The 20,251-nt window shown below is 34.8% G+C and overlaps 1 protein-coding gene across 6 annotated transcripts in view; it reads left to right on the top strand.

Moving 5' to 3' along the window:
• Positions 1 to 2,556, top strand: part of Ssbp2 (single stranded DNA binding protein 2) — a 332,846-nt gene extending 330,290 nt beyond the window's left edge. For all 6 annotated transcript variants that reach the window (XM_040273490.2, XM_021724853.3, XM_021724768.3 and 3 more), the window contains one exon: positions 1,955 to 2,556. In XM_040273490.2, coding sequence (XP_040129424.1) covers positions 1,955 to 1,984 — 30 coding nt within the window. In that variant the 3' untranslated portion in view covers positions 1,985 to 2,556. The remainder of the gene's footprint in view (positions 1 to 1,954) is intronic.
• Positions 2,557 to 20,251: the final 17,695 nt, after the last annotated feature.

Raw genomic sequence — 20,251 nt, 5'->3', positions numbered from 1 at the left:
TGTTAGTCAAAGGCTGTGGATAACTCATTGAAGCTCAAGTATACAATTTGTCTTGCAAGACTATGCTGGAACCTTGTAATGAAATGGGGTATATTCCCATTCCAGCATAGGGTCAGGTGAGCTCCATCAGCTGCCCTGTCTGTGAATGTTTCCATGATTGGTTTGGTTTTGCTTTTCTTTGCTTTTTGCTACCAGTGATTGAGAATAAAGGGAGAGATGTTTGTCTATCCGACTGAATCTTTCTCTTCTCTGGCAGTATCCCCTTTTTTATCACCCTATTATCCAACATTGGAGTGAATTGACTGTGTGACTTAGTTCTTGTACTGAAACAAAACTTTGGGCTATTAGATGATTAACAAGTAAATTTTCCTTGTTGTGGCCCATGTTTGAAGGATTAACAGTTCTCCCCCATGGCCCAGTGACCCTTTTCCCAGCCTCATTCTCCACCTTTACTCAGGAACAACATGCTTTTTATTTGAGCCCTTGTGACTTTTGATTCGGGGAAGTCTTCCACTTGAGCCATGATCACCTTTTGCCCTCCAGGGTAAATCCTTCCCTTGGTTCTCCTCTTCTCAGTACACACCTCACATCTCTTTACTGGTTTCAACAACCCATCTATTCATTCCCTTCTCTGTCTGCCATCTTTCTAAAAAGTTGTATTCTCTCTCCAGGAGCCTCACTGTTCCTGGTTAAGCCCCAACAGCCCTGGACCAATCCCTTAGACTTTATTTGCCTCTTCATAACGCACAACCATTAATTGCATGTTGAAAAGAATCACCTTTTGCCTAGGTCCTCACAGGTTTTCAATAATGCACTTAAAATATTTCAGGGTCCACATTTACATTTTAATTTAGATGCCTTTTTATCTAGAGACCTTTTTATCTATGTGGGATTAGATGGATCTTCTCACAGTTCAGCTAATTTAGGGCTGTTTTTCAAAGTGATGGCCACTAGCTGCATGTAGATATTTAAATAAATGAAAATTCGATAACATTAAAATTTTTCATTTCTCAGTTGCACTGGCATCATTTCTTGTGCTCAGTAGCCACATGTGACCAGTGGTTTCTGTGTTGGAAGCACATATTGTAAGACAGGTCTGTCACTGAAGGAAATTTTCCTGAACAGTGCTATTCTAGAAGTTTGTTTTTTTTTTTTTTTTTTTTGGTCACAGTCTGCTCCTCAATACCATGAAGGTAGATTGGCATAAAACAAAATAATTGCTCTTATAAATCATTTTTGAGGCCACTTTTTGCACATTTCTGAAAGCCTCATCTTGAATCCCTTGTCTAGAGAATCAGAGTGCCAAGTAAACGTAACAACTGTGACCCTATTGTCACTCAAATGATTGTGGATTGAGATTGGAGTCATATTAGGGGAAGAGGTTCATATGGTAAAGTCTAAAGCAGACTCTTAAAGGTATTTTAAATGTTTTAATGAAAACTTAGGGCCAGCTGGGAGTTGGTTTGGCTTGGTTTATCTCCACTATTCACCTAGAATTAATGAGCACTAAGTATTCAATAAGATACATAGTTTAAGGACTTTATATTTATTTAATCTTCTCAGAACCCCTTGATAATATTATTAAATCCATTTTACAGGTGAGGAAACTAAAGTTGAGAGAGTTAAGTAACTCTCCAGTATACATTGCTGAATAGATAGCAAAGATAAGTCCTCATAATTATTTCATTATGATCCACCTTGAACTGGTTACTTAAGTTGTTAAAATTGCCAGCAAAACATAAATCTGTCTGGAAGGAAAAGGCTGAGGGACTGGATTATCAGCCTCCTGGGTCTGGGAGAGAATTGGATCAATTGCTTTGCAGAGGAAGTAATAAAAATTTTAGAATTAAGTCTATATAAACTTTTTCTTTTTATATCATATAGGGTAAAAATCTTAAGCATGAAAGAACATAAGAAAATTGCCATTAAAATATGGATTCTTCTTTCTTTCTAGTACTCCCCTAGCATGACAATGAGTGTGTGATCCATTACCAAGTCTCCTTATGAAAACCACAGTGAGTCAGCCCTTCACAGAACTACTACGGAAGAAAATTATTCATCACAGTGTACAGTTAAACAAAGGAATCTCGGCCACACCAAACCAATCTTTTTATTTCCTGCTCTCTCCCCTATTTTGTGAAGAAAGCAGGTCCAAAAGTGATTCAAATAACTGTACGGAGCGGCACATCAGAATTGCCCTAAACTGAACTGCAAATAATTATCTGTGTATGTATATGTGTGGGAAAGAGAATGTATCGTATATGCGGATGTTATATGGACATATACGCATACATACATTGACCCACGGGACATTGTAAAATATTATCACATGACATCTTAAGTAGAAATAAGTAGGGACTTTTATTCCATCCTTTTTTTCACGTTTACATTTTAATTATTAAAAGTTGCTCCTGCCCCTTCCCTGAACTATTTTGTGCTGTGTATATCACTGCTTTATATAAGTTATTTTTTAAGGTGAACTCAGATGTTATGGTTTTGTAAATGTCTGCAATCATGGATAGGAATAAAATTGCTTATTTGAGAGCTTTCATTAAATCGTGTGTCATGCAAGTTATCCTGTGAATCCCAAAGTGTACTGTCTCAAGAAATGAAAGTGTGTCTTCATCCTATGTCAAATCAAACAATTTCTCAGTTACATTCAGTGAAAAGTATTTTTGTATTTTTTTATTTGAGAAAAAACACTTCAAACCAACAAAAGCTTAACTGGGGCCTCACACAGTATATTTCTGCAATAACTGCTTTAAAGGGAGTTCTTGATCTGTTTGTCAAGATGTTAGATGATACAGAAATCATTAATTGGCTCAGATTACCTAGACCATAGCAATAAAGTGACAGGGGTTGTCATATTTTAGCAACATATATCTCCTTAACATGATAAAGCCCAGAAGTAATAATAAGACCATTTGCTTGGATTTGTCACTTCTCACCAGACATATTAGAGGTAAATTTTTAAAAACATACTAGTGTGAAATGGTATCTGGTTTTTATTCAGACTTCCTGTGAACATATCTACATAGACCTTGCAAGGCAACACATTGAAACGTTTGAGAATTTCAACTCAAGGAAGAAAAGAGCTATTAGGACAGCTGAGGACTTCTGGAACGATACCTTTTTGAGCCTGCGTTTTGCTTGTTATCAGCAGAATGGACTGGTATCAGTCACTTCTGCTGTCCCTTCTCACTAGCAGCAGAGCACCTGCTCTATTTCCAGTACAGAGATCTTCGATTCTGAAGCAGATCATCTGTAGTAACACTTTGTTTACAAAATGACCACAGTAACATTGATTGATGATTGATCAGTCAGTTACACTAATTAGAGATCAATCTGGCTATCGTCTTCAGTAGAATAAATATATATGTTGTAACTGACAGTTTAGCAAAGAATGAGGAAATGTTAAAAATAAAAGTCATTTTCCTTGTGAAAGCATCTTGCTCTGTTACACTTTCCAGATCTTTCAACTTGTGTTTATTATACATGCAAGCACCATATATTAATTTAAAAATATGAACTTGAACTCTGGGTTTTAAAAGATAATTTGGTGATCCTTTGTGTTATAATCATGACACAAATAACCACTGATAAACACCAACTGTATACACAAACTCCACAGACTTTGAAAAGTATCATTTAACCTCACTTTTAAGGAGTCTTCTCTTTTCTGTAGGCTTGTGGTCTCAAAGTAAAAATTTGGCAGTATATTTGCTAGTTTTTGATCCCAGATAATTTATTTCTCTTGCGTTCATAGAGATTGTTTTTTTCTGAAAATAAAGATTTTTGCCTGTACATGTCAGGGGTGCTGGTCAGAACTGTGGAGGAGGTAAAAAGCAGAATTAAATTTATGTTACAGATTTAAGCTATAATAAAATGAATCCCAATTAATTACACAGTAGCTAGTGTCAGGTGTCAAGACTGCTCCCTGGAGAGCAGCCCCATGCTCTCAAACTGCAGAAACCTGAATGAACAATTCAGACCAAAAGGTCCTTACCTCAAACCCAGGTAACCTGAAAATGACACTGTACAGACATCCATATTACCAAGAATAATTGTAAGTATTACTTTATGTGAAAATTGTACAAAAATTGACAGTCCTAAGCTTAAACTTACAGTGCTAGAATTCTTAAACATTTTGTTTACTCTCTTCTCCATTATCACTGATCTTTGATTTCTTTTATTTGCCTTCTAAGAAGGTACTGTTTCTTATCATAAAGAATTAGGAACCTGATTTTACTTGCCCTTATTTTGTGGGTATTCCTAGAATATGAACAGCATCATGAGCTCCATTATTTCTAACCTGTTTGATCAAAAAGGTAAAATTTGATTTTTGTTCATTTATTTCCAAGATATAGCAACCAATTTGTTATAAATATTTGTTTCATTTTCTTTCTTGGAACCCAGATTAAAAATAGCTATTTCAGATTTTAAAGTTTCTGAAATAGTTGAAATATTATTTTTGAGGAGAAATTGTATTTAAAAAAAAGACCAGAATATAAAAATGCTTCATTTTTATATCCAAATTATTTTCTCATGTATTGAGTGGAGGATAGTATCTGTATATTAATTTTTTTAGGTTTTAAATCATTTAAACCTTTTTATTTTTCTTTTAATAAGAACATTTAGCCTTTTTCTCTTATGTTTTTCATCTCCATCAAAGCACTTGTGTTGCTGTTGATATGCACTACCTGTTTGTAGGATTATTTTTACACATTTCACCTCACAGTAATTATATCACCAATTCTTGCCTACATTAAAATTGCAATACACATGTAAAATGTGAAAATAAGTAGTTGGTGAAAACATTAATTCTTATTACTCTGCTTTATATTCTGCCTCACTCCAGTTGATAATGCATGTCATTCTTTCCAAGTTATGTATAATTCTTAACCAGCTATCTCTTAAATTGCCCATGGGAACAAAGACTATGGGGTGCTATTGACCTGGTACAACTCTGTATTCAATCGATGAATCCAACTCTCCTTTAAAAATGTGCCAATTTGGACTCTGTTGCTGATGAATAGGAATTTTACAGCCAAGAATATGAGGTTAAGATTTCTCTATTGCCAAAATATTCACAAGTCAATCCTGTTTCCCTACCAGGAAAAGTGCCCAAACTCCTTTCCCTCTAGGAATAAAATAGAGAAAACTTCTATTTTTTATGATTCTCTAAGATATGTAAACTCCACTGCATTTCATAGGGTCATTCAGTTAATTCTCTAGTTTAAAAGACAGCAAATGAAAATAAATAAGTTCAATTTGGGGCATGAGGAAGCTGCCCATCTACCTGCACTTTTTCATCATGTCATTCTGGGGTGTGCAACAAAGCATTCAAAACAGTCCCTCACCAGGGGCATTCCCCCACAATCCTTAATTCCCTAAAGTCATACTGGCTCTACCCATGGCTTTGTCCATTGTTCCCTCCCAGTCCTGAAACCTCCAGTAGAGATAAGATACAGACGAACATTTTTACTTTCTCATCCCTACGATTTTCATCTCCACGTAGTATTAATAGTAGTTTTCCCAGGAGAAATAATTGGAATTTTCATTTCTTGATTATCACTTAATTACAAACAGTGCCACAAATCATAGCTTCTTGACATTGGAATACATTATTGTATTTTGACACTAGTTATCCCTTTTTTATGTTTTAACTGATTCTCTTTCCTTGAAAACACCAGTTGATACAAATAGCCTTTGAATGATAATGTAGTGAGGAGAAGTCTAACATGGGGGAAGAGTTGTCAGATATTTTCCAAAAAGCAAATTAATCACTTATTTATATTTTTCCCTACTTGGTAGAATAAGTTTCTTGTTTGCAGGAATCTGTATTTTCTTAAAACATCTGTACCCAATCTTAAGCATTTGTAAGGGTCTCCATCAGACTATGAGCCATACCTTAAGAGATACTGGAAAAGGAAGAGTGATGAACCATGAACACTTCCATTTTGCATACTAAATGTGTGTACTGTCTTCATGGTCAGATATGGTAGCATGAAGTGTGCTCACAAAATACGCCCAATGTGATTTGCATTAATACAACTGATAAACATAATTCTTTCCTTTGATGACTTTTCATTTCAATGATAAAACAATGATAGAAGTGTTTTGGGATGGAAAGAAAGTACTTACAACACATGAGCAGATGGAGTCTCCAAAGTCCAGACTTCACATGCCCATGCTAGCTTGTCCAGGTGAGATCTTCTTATGAGGGCAATGTATCTAAAGATAAGGACATGAATGGTTACTAATCTTCAATCACTCCACTATCTTGCCAAGATTCATGCAGTAATTATAGTTTTCTAATGTACACATTTGTATCTAAGAAATTGAATTGCCATTATTAATTTATTTCACCAAAAGCATTAACTTTAACCATGAACTGTAATTCAGATTAAGAAGGTTGACCTACAGGTGGAAAACACACCTGAGACCTCTTTAATTACTTTTCTAAACTATATTCTAAAGAGAAATTCTCAGCTGAATAAGTCTCCCAGGAGAATTTTTTTGAAGTTTCCCATGTTAACTTAGTATAATTGGTTTTCCTAAATAGAAGAATAATTTCCATAAGAAGTTTAAATGTGAATACTTCTACTTCTACTTCTTTAAAAATGAAATACAGTACTATATGTGGGTAGTGGATTATATATATTTAAAGAGAGACTAGGTGTTTTCATGTATTCAATTTCAGTTTGTCTCTTTCCTCTTTGCAAATTTACTCATTATCAGCATAAAAATTGGACTCATTTTGATTATCTTAGTCATTGAAACATTATGATCTGCTCCTAAAATATTTAGCATTTCATTTTTGAGATGTGCTATTAACATGACAAAGGCAGTATTTTCCCAGAAAAAAATGATATAAAGGATTTATTCACAATAATATTAAAACTTTATCCATTTTCTCTTTTGTACCAAGTGGCCTCAGTACATTGCCTGAGAATGAAATTTGGATTCCTCACAGTATTCTCAGAACACAATACAATATGTTGTCAACTAAATTTCTATCATCTCTTTGTAATATTGCTCATTTAAATGTAATCAACCACTTATTTTTTTAGAAAACAATTCAAATAATCTGTCAGTTCACATAATTTGACAGCAAATCTAATTTTGCAATACCTTAGAAATATTCTTAAATAAACTACTGATTTAAATGTGTGTATGGCTTTCTATCAGATCATATTTCAAAATGCTTTAGTTTCCTTGCGTTGACAATTAAAAACTTAAAATATATGTATTTACAAACAAAATGCTGTTATTTCAGACATGAAAATATGAAGAAGTCTTTATAAGTAGAATTCTTTACTCATAATAGCCTTCAGTTTATTGAATTGTTTAACTAATCTGTGGTTTTAAGAATATAATAAGATGTTTTCTTACTGCACATGTTAAGTTGTTATACCTATAAGGTCTTCCTGGAAAAGCAGAATTATTTGTAAGGTTTTTATAAGTGCACAATTTATGTATAACTATAATTGGAATCTGGGATGACTCAGTAATCTACTATTCTTAATTCAATAATGGCCACCAGCTATCTGGCATGTTTTGTAAATTTAGCATCTGTTTATGTGTGCGTGTGTGTATGTGTATGTGTGTGTGCACGTGCACAATATTACATTTATTCTCAAATAGGTTTATTACTTAATGTTTTTGTAAAAGTACTTGAGCTGTTCATGTAATGGGAAAGTTGCCATAAAGATGTATATAAATGCCCCTTAATTTGGCACGTCTTCACATTTAATTTATAAAAATACAGCTTTTAATTTACAGTTTCTACCCTTTCATTTCTATCCTCTACTTCAGTGGTTATTGGAAAAGTAAATTATTTCCATAAAGCCAGCATAAATGTTTTCTGAATGACAAGTCAAAATATAACTAATGTGGTCATCTTTGTATATAATTGAATTAGAAATGATGCCTTATGTAAAATCCAGGAGTTTGTAATATCAAAGAATTTATACACATTTAAGAAAAGGCTACGATGAGTGTCAGGCTCTATGTGGTCAGATAACTAAACTTTGCCAAAAAAATGACTAATATTATTAGCAAATCAATATTTATTAATGGATGAAGTTCTGGTATTTAATTCTAAGTGGAAATACATATAATGTGGAAATCTGAAGCATTTATTTAGGCAATTCATACATTCCTATGTCTTCAATTACTTTCATCTTTCTGAAGGACTATACAGATAGATGGTTGCCTAAGTTTGTCAGGAACATTTCCCAAATAAAGATCTTGAAGTAGATTCTGCATACTGTTGTATAGATGAATGAGAATATATGAGGAGGAAGATCTATAATTGGATTAAGTATTTATCCTTAGATATCAATGGAAATATATAAATCATTTTTTCAATAATTTTTTAAAACTAGTCCATATTATTTATTATGGCTTTGATCCAAATGGAATCCTCTAGTTCAGTGATGCAGCACATGTATACATAATGACTTGAAAGAAAAATGTTATAAAACCCACTGGCCACACAGTCTGAGCCAAAGGTTACTACAAGTAGTTTGTCAGGTGATTTTAGCAAGGTGCCCGGATTCTGGGGGCTGGCCAGAGCACTGGTAGCAAGGCAACAGAGAGATCCTTTCCTCTGAAACAGGTAGAAGAAATGGAACCAAGGACTTTCCTGTAAGTTGTTTTTAGTGGTTGAAGCATTATACAGGTTCAGGCCAGGAACTGCACAGATAAATAAAAGCAGAATCAGTTCAGTTCTCCCTCAGCTCCTGGGGTGAATAAGATAATAAAGAGTGAAGGAATCAAAAATGAAGGGAAAGAAGGACACAAGTATCCACATTCCTAGCCCTCCAGAAGTACAAGTAATTGTTTGTTTTCATAGTTCAACATACCCTTCAAAGTGAAGAAATACTTGATATCAAAAGTATAAAAATTAAATAAAAGAAATTCTAGAAGTTGTATTCTCCCAACTTTGATGAAAATATGGTGTTGCTTAAATAAAATCCTATGGCCAAAAGATATTGTACATATCAATGTTTAGTTGTCTCATTCAGTTTGCAAAGTTTCCCTTTATGTAAATGCTGGGCTCCACTTGGTTATAGCTGCGTGTCTCTGTGAACAACAACCTTAAATTCTTATCACAAAACTGTCTTTCCATCTCAGAATCCACAATTCTTGCTGGTAATAAGCTACCTAGTTATACTACATGAAAACAAATTACCTTTAAATGTGTTTTCAAAAACAGCATCGTATGTATTATGTAAACTAGTATCAGTTACATAAATGAATTCAGCATTGCTTACTTAACGTAAATATTGTTTCCGAGAAAGAAATGGCTTATAAATTCAAAACAAAATGTTTCTTGATATCTTTTCTATCACAGTGCTCAGCATTTTGTCATTAAGTTAGCCATTTCACTTATGACTGAAGGGCTATCACACATATCTAATGGTCTCAAAATTACTTTAACAATATATGTATCAGTCATTGAAACTGACATTAATTTTAATTTTGAGAACTCAGATGCCATTTTAAAGAGTTACTAGCCACATTTTCACATATGTTCTTCATATTTAAGTGGTACTTAATCTAGGCACATTTTCTGATTCAATGGAAAACCTTCAGAGAATTGAGCATACGTCCATTAAAAAAAGATAGTCCAATGAATACTTTGAAAATATTAGCCATATATGAAGATGTTAGATGAAAACAGAAGCACTATCCCAAGATATCCATCTCACTATGCAAGTTCTCAAATGAATGCCTAAATTCAAAATTAAGATGCTCAGTGTAACAGTTATTGATAAGAGGAAATGTGGTTGAACCAAATAACATAAACGCAAGAGCCCTATCCAACTGCATAAAGGGTAGATTAGTAAATTCAATCAGAATCTCAGAGATCTCCATAAAACCAGACCATAACCAAACTCCAAATATTGAGTCACTTGAGTTTAAAATTCAATACATTTAGCAAAAATCCCATTTAAAATAGGCTGCACAAAAATTTCAGATTCTTCTTAATAATTATAATCTTACTGAAAGATATTTAGTTGCAAAAATGGCATGGTTCAATGAAGTTCAGTGCAGAATATAAAATACTGAAGGTCCAAACCTCTGCAGAACTTGTATGCTATGACTATTTCTGTAATGAGCCTCTTAAATCATTCCAGAGGGACGTATGGGTTGAACAAAAGACAAGCTGACAAGCTGACTCTGGTTCCTTTACTTCACGGTTATTTAAAATCTTGTTTGAAAAGGTATATTTACCTACTATATTTTCAAGTTCTAGATAGAAAGATTTGCATAATGTTTCTGTGTAAGAGACTTAGACTGAACTGTGCATTTTCAAAAATGAATAGCAAATATTTTCCTTCAAGTAATTAGAAATATTTTGCTGTTTTGCCCTGGTAGTAGATACTTCAGATAACATGAAATACAGATTACAAAAGTGTATGTTCCAGAAAACGTTAATGTTCATTTGACATTTGTTTAAAATAAATACAATAAAATATCTTTTTGGTTTACTTGGAAGTATTGATTCATCAAGTTTTTCATGACCTGAGCTCTTGCATTGGGTTTCAAAGATTAATATTCTTTTCACCTCACATATGAATTAAAACAGTACTGAAAATGAATAAACTTATTCAACTAAAGAGAAGTTTTAGAGCAGGCAAATTATTAAATCAGAAATCTTTCCCATTCAAGTTGCAAAAATAGAAGTTCTTACTCCTCATGAGTAGAAAATTGACATTGACACAGATTAATGATTGATCACCAAACGGCCACATAAACTTCCGGTTCGGAAGTTAAATGCATACAGCAAATTCCTAACCTACATTAGGGGAATTTCTCCTGTGAGGATCTTGATTTTGCTTGCTAAAGTAAGCTTCATGTTTTAAATATTTTCAGATATAAATGGTAACAATTAAAACATTACAAATCTATTCCTGGAAGGTAAACCTATACACAGAAATAAACAAAGTTGAGAAAGTTAGAATAAATTGCAAACAAAAATAAGTTTAGCTTTGGAGAAACAGAGTATATATGTTTAGTGATTTATTAATATATTTCAACTTCCAAGCCCTTTAAATTCTTTCTTATTTCACAAATTTAACTCATATTAAAGGAAATAGGGTGAATGTGGTTGGATGGGTTGGAAATGTCAAAAAAGGGACCAAAATGTTTCATTTTCTTTTTACAGTGAGAACGTTTCATTACATAGGAAATACTCTTACCAGTCAGTGAAGAGAATAATTAGACATCCAATCATGTTATCTTGAATAACTGAAGTCTTAACTTCTCAGTAAGAAACTTCTCAGTACCTTTCGTGAGTGCAAATTCTCTCTCCTACCCTCTCTGTCATCTCATCTCATCTCCTCATACTGTTTCCCCTAGTATCTGCAATTAGTCTCATAGAAGAGGTACTCTATAGACTTACAGAAGGAACTTCCGTAAGTAGCTATTAGCTTAAAAGGATTTGGGTGGCTCTTGAAACCCCCCTCCTTTATTCCTTGGGGAGTAACATAGGCACCGGTGAGCAAGGTCAAAAAGACTCCATTACAAATAGTTAACTAAAAGCCAAGTCGATACAAATATTTAACTGCTATGGCAGATGATAATAGCAACTCACAATCACCATAATCTTTTCTGTAATGAATCATTACATTCAACAAAAAGAATTCCACTTCTCCATTAGGCAATCTTTCAAGATGTTTGCTTTGGGGCTAACCATATTCCTCATCTCTACCACAAAACCCATTCAAGGCAAGTTGACAGCAGTTCTTCTCAATCTGCTCTTACTGGTATCCCTCCCCACTGGTCCCTGGAGACCTGTTATAGAAATAGTGTTAGTAAACACTTGTCACTGAATGGGCTGCTAGTGGTTCCTTCAGTCAGTACCAGCTCCTTAGCAGTTCCTCAGAGTGAACAAACCACCACTGTGCTCCGCCTGCGCTGAGTCTCCTGGGTTTCTGTAGGGGCCCATGAAACTTTCAGCTATTGTAAACTTTACTTCCAATCTCTATTTTTTTTTATCAACATATTATGAGGTATTCTATAGTTTATGTTGTCAGCTTTTTAAAAAAAATTCTTGTCTGGGTTTTAGCAGTTTTAAAGGCAAGAAAAACACTCAGTGATGGATAAAAAAATGATAATTCATCAATGAACTGATGATGTTTTAATTAAACATATTAACTGGTTTCTAGTGATAAGCGTTAGGCATGTAATATTAGGTAGGCATTTATATGATCCTTGTCAGTCCTGAGTTTGCTCAGCTTTTTTATGCTACATGGCACATTACAACACTAAGACAAATGCCTACTAATCTTATGCATGTTAACTTTTTAAAATATACATGTGTAGTAATGTTTTTAGACAAATACTTTTAAATATTTAATGTTTTGTAACAATAGAAGAGGGGGAAGAGGAAAAGAGCCTGCCAAATTATAGTTCCTTCACGTGGATGAAGTAGACCTCATGGTTTTATTGTCCACCTCTTCAATCAATAATTTTTTGGTGTCTGATTTTGTTTTTTGTTTTTGTTTTTGTTTTGGAACCCAGGGGTGCTTAAACCACTGAGCTACATCCTCAGCCCTTTTATATTTTATTTTAAGACAGGATCTCACTATGTTGCTGAGGCTGGCTTTGAACTTGTGATCCTCCTTCCTCAACCTCCCAAATTGTTGTGAATTACAAGAATGTGGCACCGTGCCTGGCCAATAGTTCTAAAATACAGTTCACATTAAGTATATCTGCGTATCTAAGACTTCTAAAAATCAGTAAACATAAGTAATAGAATTCTATTTTAGCTTGCATTTTTATTACATTTGTGATTTTTTTTTCTGTAAACATAATTTATCCAAACGTAGCAAGGCAGCATTTTCTCATGCAAACATGTTCATTCAGTTACTTCAACATCTAACAGTCAGGTAAGGACCACATGGGTTGGTGGGGAGGCAATCATTTCCTGTTGTAACTGATAAATTATGTGGCTTTCAAAAATTAAAATAGTAAGCAATTAGTTAAGGAAAACAAATGATAGTATTTCTCAAACCTATGTATTTGATGATGGTTTACAATAATTAACAGCTATTACATGTCAGAGATAAAACTAGCTCCCCCGTAAGGAGGTAAGTTGAATTAACTAGTAAGCCTGCTGATTAAAATACTTTGATTTTACTGTATGTTCCAAATGATTCACAAGTATGCTCAAAGACTGAGATGGAAAAGTGAGGTGGGAGGTTATCTAAGAACCAAAACCTTCTCATGGAAGTAGTAGATAAAATTTCTCTTCTTAATCCTATCACATTTTGATAATAGTAATAACCATGCTATATTTGACACCTGATGTCAAGATGAGATCTTATAAATGCCTGGAAAATGGTTGTATTGTAGACATTCTGAAAAAAAGTATGTTTTTTAGAACTTTGCTAATAATAACAAGTTTGGGGCCTATTTTTTTTTCTGAAAATGCCACAGAATTTTTGTTTTAAATATCAGTTTTCACAGAAAACTCCAGGTTCCTGAAGAAGCAACCAAAAGGTGATGGTAGTCAGGAGCTATGTAATTAAATATGTGTTTTACTCAGTGGATTAAGCCCCCTTAAAAGTTTTATTTATTTATTTTGCTTTTTTATTATTGGTTGTTCGAAACATTACAAAGCTCTTGACATATCATATTTCGTACATTTGATTCAAGTGGGTTATGAACTCCATATACAGATTGCAGAATCATATCGGTTACACATCCAATGTTTTGCATATTGCAATACTAGTGACTATTGTATTTTGCTACCTTTCCTATCCTCTACTATACCCCCTCCCCTCCCCTCCCATCTTCTCTCTCTACCCCATCTACTGTAATTCATTTCTCTCCCTTGTTTTTTTCCCCTTTCCCCTCACTTCCTCTTATATGTAATTTTGTATAACAATAAGGGTCTCCTTCCATTTCCATGCAATTTCCCTTCTCTCTCCCTTTCCCTCCCACCTCCTGTTCTTATTTAATGTTAATCTTTTTCTCATGCTCTTTCTTCCTCCCTGCTCTGTTCTTAGTTGCTCTCCTTATATCAAAGAAGACATTTGGCATTTGTTTATTAGGGATTGGCTAGCTTCACTTAGCATAATCTGCTCTAATGCCATCCATTTCCCTGCAAATGCCATGATTTTTAGTGCTGAGTAATATTCCACGGTGTATAAATACCACATTTTTTTATCCATTCATCTATTGAAGGGCATCTAGGTTGGTTCCACAGTCTAACTATTGTGAATTGTGCTGCTATGAACATTGATGTAGCAGTATCCCTATAGTACGCTCTTTTAAGGTCTTCAGGGAATAGTCCGAGAAGGACAATAGCTGGGTCAAATGGTGGTTCCATTCCCAGCTTTCCCAGGAATCTCCATACTGCTTTCCAAATTGGCCACACCAATTTGCAGTCCCACCAGCAATGTACAAGTATACCCTTTTCCCCACATCCTTGCCAGCACTTGTTGTTGTTTGACTTCATAATGGCTGCCAATCTTACTGGAGTGAGGTGGTATCTTAGGGTGGTTTTGATTTGCATTTCTCTGCTAGAGATGGTGAGCATTTTTTCATGTATTTGTTGATTGATTACATGTCCTCCTCTGAGAAGTGTCTGTTCAGGTCCTTGGCCCATTTGTTGATTGGGTTATTCGTTTTCTTATTGTTTAATTTTTTGAGTTCTTTGTATACTCTGGATATTAGGGCTCTATCTGAAGTGTGAGGAGTAAAGATTTGTTCCCAGGATGTAGGCTCCCTATTTACCTCTCTTATTGTTTCTCTTGCTGAGAAAAAACTTTTTAGTTTGAGTAAGTCCCATTTGTTGATTCATGGTTTTAACTCTTGTGCTATGGGTGTCCTATTGAAAACAGTGTCCATCTTTTAGTGTTTGTCTGTTTTGTTTTGTTTTGTTCTTAATGGTGCCGGAGATTGAACCCAAGGTCTCCTGCTTGCTAGGCAAGTGCTCTACTATTGAGCTACACCCCACCCCTCACCCCACATTGTTCTCTTAGAACAATTTAAGTTCATTGTAAAATTGAGCAGAAGGTACAGGGACATCCCATAAATGTCCTGTCCCTTAATCAGTTTCAACATCCTTCACTAAAATGCTACATTTGTTTCAATTGATGAACCTTCATTGACATAACCAAATAATATTGACTAGAATTTTCTTTTAAATGCCAATGTCTGTATAGAACAAAGTTTTGTCATCTCAACTACATTCTGAGCTTTACTACATCAAGTAAAATTAAAATATTTTGTCCTGTCTCTAAAACCTCTGAACTGGTGAGTTGTTTATACTATTTTAAGAAAAGAAATATTAAAATATAAAAAAATATGTTTTTATGAAGTCATTTTATTCTTGTGGAGATGTTCTGCTTTTTGTTTTTATTTGTTGAGAGAACTTTCAATGTCCACTTGAAGGAGGAAAGCCACCCTAACAATACCCTGATGTAGTAATGGGATTTTGTACCTGAGATGTTGAGAAGATGAGTTTAGAAAAAGAAGAAAAAAAGATGTCCTAGAAAGTGAATTTAATGCAGAGATCTTCATTAAAATACCAAAAGCACAATCAGCCATTTGACGGTTTAACATCAGGTTTCACAGAACCTCATTTATTTTGGAGTTAGAATAGAAGGAAAAGGAGGAAGAGGCAATTTCAGATTAAATGGAAGATTCTGGCACTAAATCCTTCAACAATCATTTTGCAATATCTTTGCCAGTCTATGATTTGTTATGGATATTTGTCATTACTTGGTTGTGCAATTTGTTCAGAAATTCTAGTTAATTTAATGTACTCTGTATCTGCAATTTATCATAATCACATATATATATGTATATATATACATGTATATATATACACACATATATATTGTATTTTAACTCATTTTGTATAGTTTTATATTTTACTTTTGACTTTTTAAATCATGCTAGAGTTCACATATACATATGAGAGAAAATTTGTTTACATTGTCTAAATTGTTTGAAAAAAATATATTTTAAATTGGGTTTTATTGATGAAGTCTCCTGAAAAAGGCTAAAATCATATTCTTTGTTTCATCATTCCCTCCCTCCCTCTCTCTCCCTCTCTCTCTCTCTCTCTCTCTCTCTCTCTCTCTCTCTCTCTCTATATATATATATATATATATATATATATATATACACACATACATACACACACACACACAAACAAGTACACATTTATCTGTTTCAATGGTATTTGTGTCTTATAATTTTTTATTTTTAGTTGTAGGTGGACATAATATCTTTATTTGATTTATTTATTTTTATATGGTGCTGAGGATCGAACTCAGTTCCTCACACATGAGAGGTAAGCGCTCTACCACTGAGCCACAATCCCAGCCCAGTGTCTTGTAATTTTGCACACATTTTAGAATAAAATTTCATTTTACAAAAGGTATTTTATAAACTATGCTGAATTTTTGCAGTTAAAGCTATATTTGAAAACTGAAAGATGGAATACAGTTCAGATTAATTTTGAAAATAAGAATGTAATCATGATAGCTAAGTATTATAAAGAAAAAAATAAAACAGTACTAAATATCTAGAAGATTATTGTCAAAATCTCAAGCATTGACTGACCACACAGGTTCAGCTCCCGGCTCCCCCATTTCCCACTATGTGGCTTTGGACATGGTACTTATGTTTTCTGTGTTTACTTTCCCAAATATAAAATCAGAATTACTAATAATACCTCACACCAATCCACAGAGGTATTGTATAATTACATGAACTGATGTATATTATTATTAATATACAAATATATTTGTATAATATATAATATAATAATATGAAAGTATATTATTAATATACAAATCACTTTGTATATTATCTACACAATTAATGTGGTTTTAATTATTAATAACTGTTTTAGTCAGGTTTTTTTTTTTGCTTCTTTTTTTGACTAAAAGACTTGACCAGAAAAATTGTAGAGCAGGAAAAGTTTATTTGAGGGCTCACAGTTTCAGAGGTCTCCATTCATAAATAGCCAGCTCCATTCCTCAGGGCTTGAGGTCAAGTAGAACATCATGGCAGGAGAGAGTAGCAGAGGAAGTGGCTCACATGATGATCAGGAAGCAGAGAGAGGCTCCACTGACCAGATACAAAATATATACCCCAAAGTCACACCCCCATGACCCACCTTCTCCAGCTACACCCTACTCACTTTCAATTACCACTCAGTTAATCCCCATCAGGGAATTAATTCACCGATTGGGTTAAGGCTCTCAGAATTCAATTTCTCTTCTAAAACTTCTTGCATTGTCTCTCTTAAGTTTTGGGGGGACACCTAATATCTAAACCATAACCACAACAAAGCCTAAGGATTCTCTTCTCTTTCATATTTAGAAAATATTGAAAGACTTTTTTTTTTTCCAGAGTTGGAACCCAGGAGGTGCTTAACCACTGAGCCACATCCCCAGCCTGCTTCTACATTTTTTTTTTTTTTTGAGACAGGGTCTCACAAAGTTGCTTAGGGCCTCCTGAGCTACTGGGATTATGCCCAATTTAGACTGATTCATTCCTATGAATAAAATACTTATGAGTTAGAAAAAATACCATATTATGTATGCATATTTCTCTTAAAACCAACTAGTAAATTTCCCTTTTCTAAATTGAAAAAAAAAATAAGTTGTTGTTCTATATATCAGCCTATAGGATACATTGGCTAACTAAGAAGTTATAACTTTAGGGATTCTTTTATTAAAAATCTCATGGCATATACAGGACTGGAATTTTAAAAACATTTTCCAAAAATCACATTCTATACTAATTTTGCTTTTTAAAAACTTGCCTGATTAAACTGAACATGGTGGCTCATGTCTGTAATCTCAACTGCTGAGGTAGGACGATGGTGAGTTCAAGGTCAGCCTCAGCAACTTAGCAAGACCCTGTTTTATTTTATTTATTTCAAAGTAAAATAAAAAGGGTTGGGAATGTACCTCATTGGTAGATCACTTGTGTTGCACTCACGCTGCATTCAATCCCCAGATGGCAAAAAAATTACCTGGTTAATCAAGTCTTTCATATTAAAATCAGTTATAGAAGAATGTTATTTTACCAAAGTCTCAGGGATTTTTAATTTTTTATTACTTTATTGGTATTAAAAAGAGAGAATTATAAAACTAGCTGATATAAAATTCTTTATAATTCTAATATAATGCTTTTTGTAGGATGAATTCTGGATTCAGGCCAATTTGGGCCTAATCACAACATATTCTATATCTTTTGTGCATTAACCATCAAGCAGCTGGAATATCCAGAAGTATGAAGAAGTTTATATTGGTTACACTATTCACTTTGCTAAGAAAATGTACCTGGAATTACTTCAGAAAGATGGTCATCAAGTTGAAGTTTGAGAAGTGGTTCTGCTTAACCCTCTAATATCAGGAAATCCAGCTAGCTAATCCACCCAGTATGTGTACAGTTACCTCTGATGGTGCAATGGGGTTCAGCCAAAGGTCACCTCCTCCCCCTTAGCCAAAGTTCCCCTCCCCAATCCATTTTCTGCTTTGTTGTCTTCTTAAAATTTATCCCTCTATTAAACTCTCTTACTGACTGGTTTGATTATATGTACCTTTAGTCTTCTCTCTCTGCTCTGTGAGGACAGAACCGTCCGTCTGCCTTGCTCACTCTGCCCACAGCGGTACCTCCACACAGTAAGGGCAGAATGAACGAGTGACTGAATGGGACAGTGGCTCAAAGTGAGTCACAGAAACAGCCAGCCTGCAGCCTCTTCATTACTCCTTGTGGTTGGCAATTTGGGAGCTGGACGTGGATAAATGCTAGGTAGTTAGAGCCCATCACAGTTTTCCAGACATGGGACCTTGTGTATGGAACTCTGAATTGGCAATGCTGACAGTAAGGGCCTGGAGCTGGTCCATGCTGTAAGGGGCTCCGTATATCTCAGGGACACACACCCTGACACATTAAACTCATCCCGTGTACTGAGGCTCCTGGATCTGGCACTGGGCACTAATATGGCGCCGTCCTTAATCCTAAATTCCCACTCTGATGGGGAACTGCTTAGGTCCCCAGAAATGCCTCTCCACCTCCCTCATCCTGTGTCCCCAGTCAACACAAGATAGTGTCTACTTGATTAACAGGTTGTGGTTTGTTGTGTCAGAAATAACACTGCTTGGAACTATGGGGAGTATTTAGATGAGAGTGGCTGTCAGGTAAGGGAAAAGAGAAATGAATTCACTTGGCAAGTTGTGCTGTTCAATGACCACATACACAGAAGGTTCTCCGGCATGCAAAGTGCTTCCAGGAGTGCTGAGGGTCTTTCTTCTTCTTTTCTTTCTTTCCCATTCTTTTCCTTTCTTTTCTTCATGTTCCAATTCCTGGTTCATGAAGTACTCTGGAATTAGGGATGTATTTGCAATAGTGGCACTTAGTGGATGCCACTTTCTATAAGATAAAACAACTACTCATCCAAATACCATCAGCCCATCCACAAAACAGACATGTGTAATACTCATAAAATTCAACTACATTTTATATTTTGCCAACTTTCTATTTTGTCACCAAGAATGTACATTTTTAAAGATGAGATAAAAGAACATATTTTATCAATTTGCTCACTTGGTTTATAACTTTAAATATTTAGACATATGGTATGTGGGCCCCCTTTTGGATTCTTGTTCTAGAATCCACAATTTCTAAGGACAGACTTACAGTAACAAGAATATTTCTTGTACTGGATCCCTGGCCTTGTTACTTTGACTACATAATAATTTATCACCGAAGTCAGCACCTTCCAGACACCATTGAGTCATGATAACAATATATGACCACCTGGCCTGGACAGTTCTCATTCAGAGCCTTTTGTGCATTTGCAGGCAGATTTCAGTTGGGCTACAGTTATTATCAAGGCTCAACTGAGCTGCTTGTCTAAGAAGGCTCAAACAGATGGCCACAGTAGGCCTGGCTGTCCACTGGGAACTCAGCTGGGACTATTGACCACAGGCCTCTCCCATGTCACTTCAGCATGGGGTGCTCAGGGTAATTTCTTATAGGGAAGAGGGAGAGAGCCCAAGAGAACCAGAAAAAAACTCAAGGTCTTTTATGACCAGCTCTTAGAAGTGACTTAGCATCACTTTATTGGCATTTCATTGGTGAATGCAGGCACAAGCCTGTCCAAATTCAAGAGGAGTGCACAGAAATCCCACCTTTCGATCAGAGGAGTGTCAAGGAATTGTAAGCATGTTTTAACACATCATAATCCTCTTCAGGTTGC

This window comes from Ictidomys tridecemlineatus, chromosome 1, assembly GCF_052094955.1.
Source record: "Ictidomys tridecemlineatus isolate mIctTri1 chromosome 1, mIctTri1.hap1, whole genome shotgun sequence".
NCBI classification, from domain to species: Eukaryota; Metazoa; Chordata; class Mammalia; order Rodentia; family Sciuridae; genus Ictidomys; species Ictidomys tridecemlineatus.
Note: the sequence above shows the minus strand (reverse complement) of the source record. Positions and strands in the feature narration are given on the sequence as shown.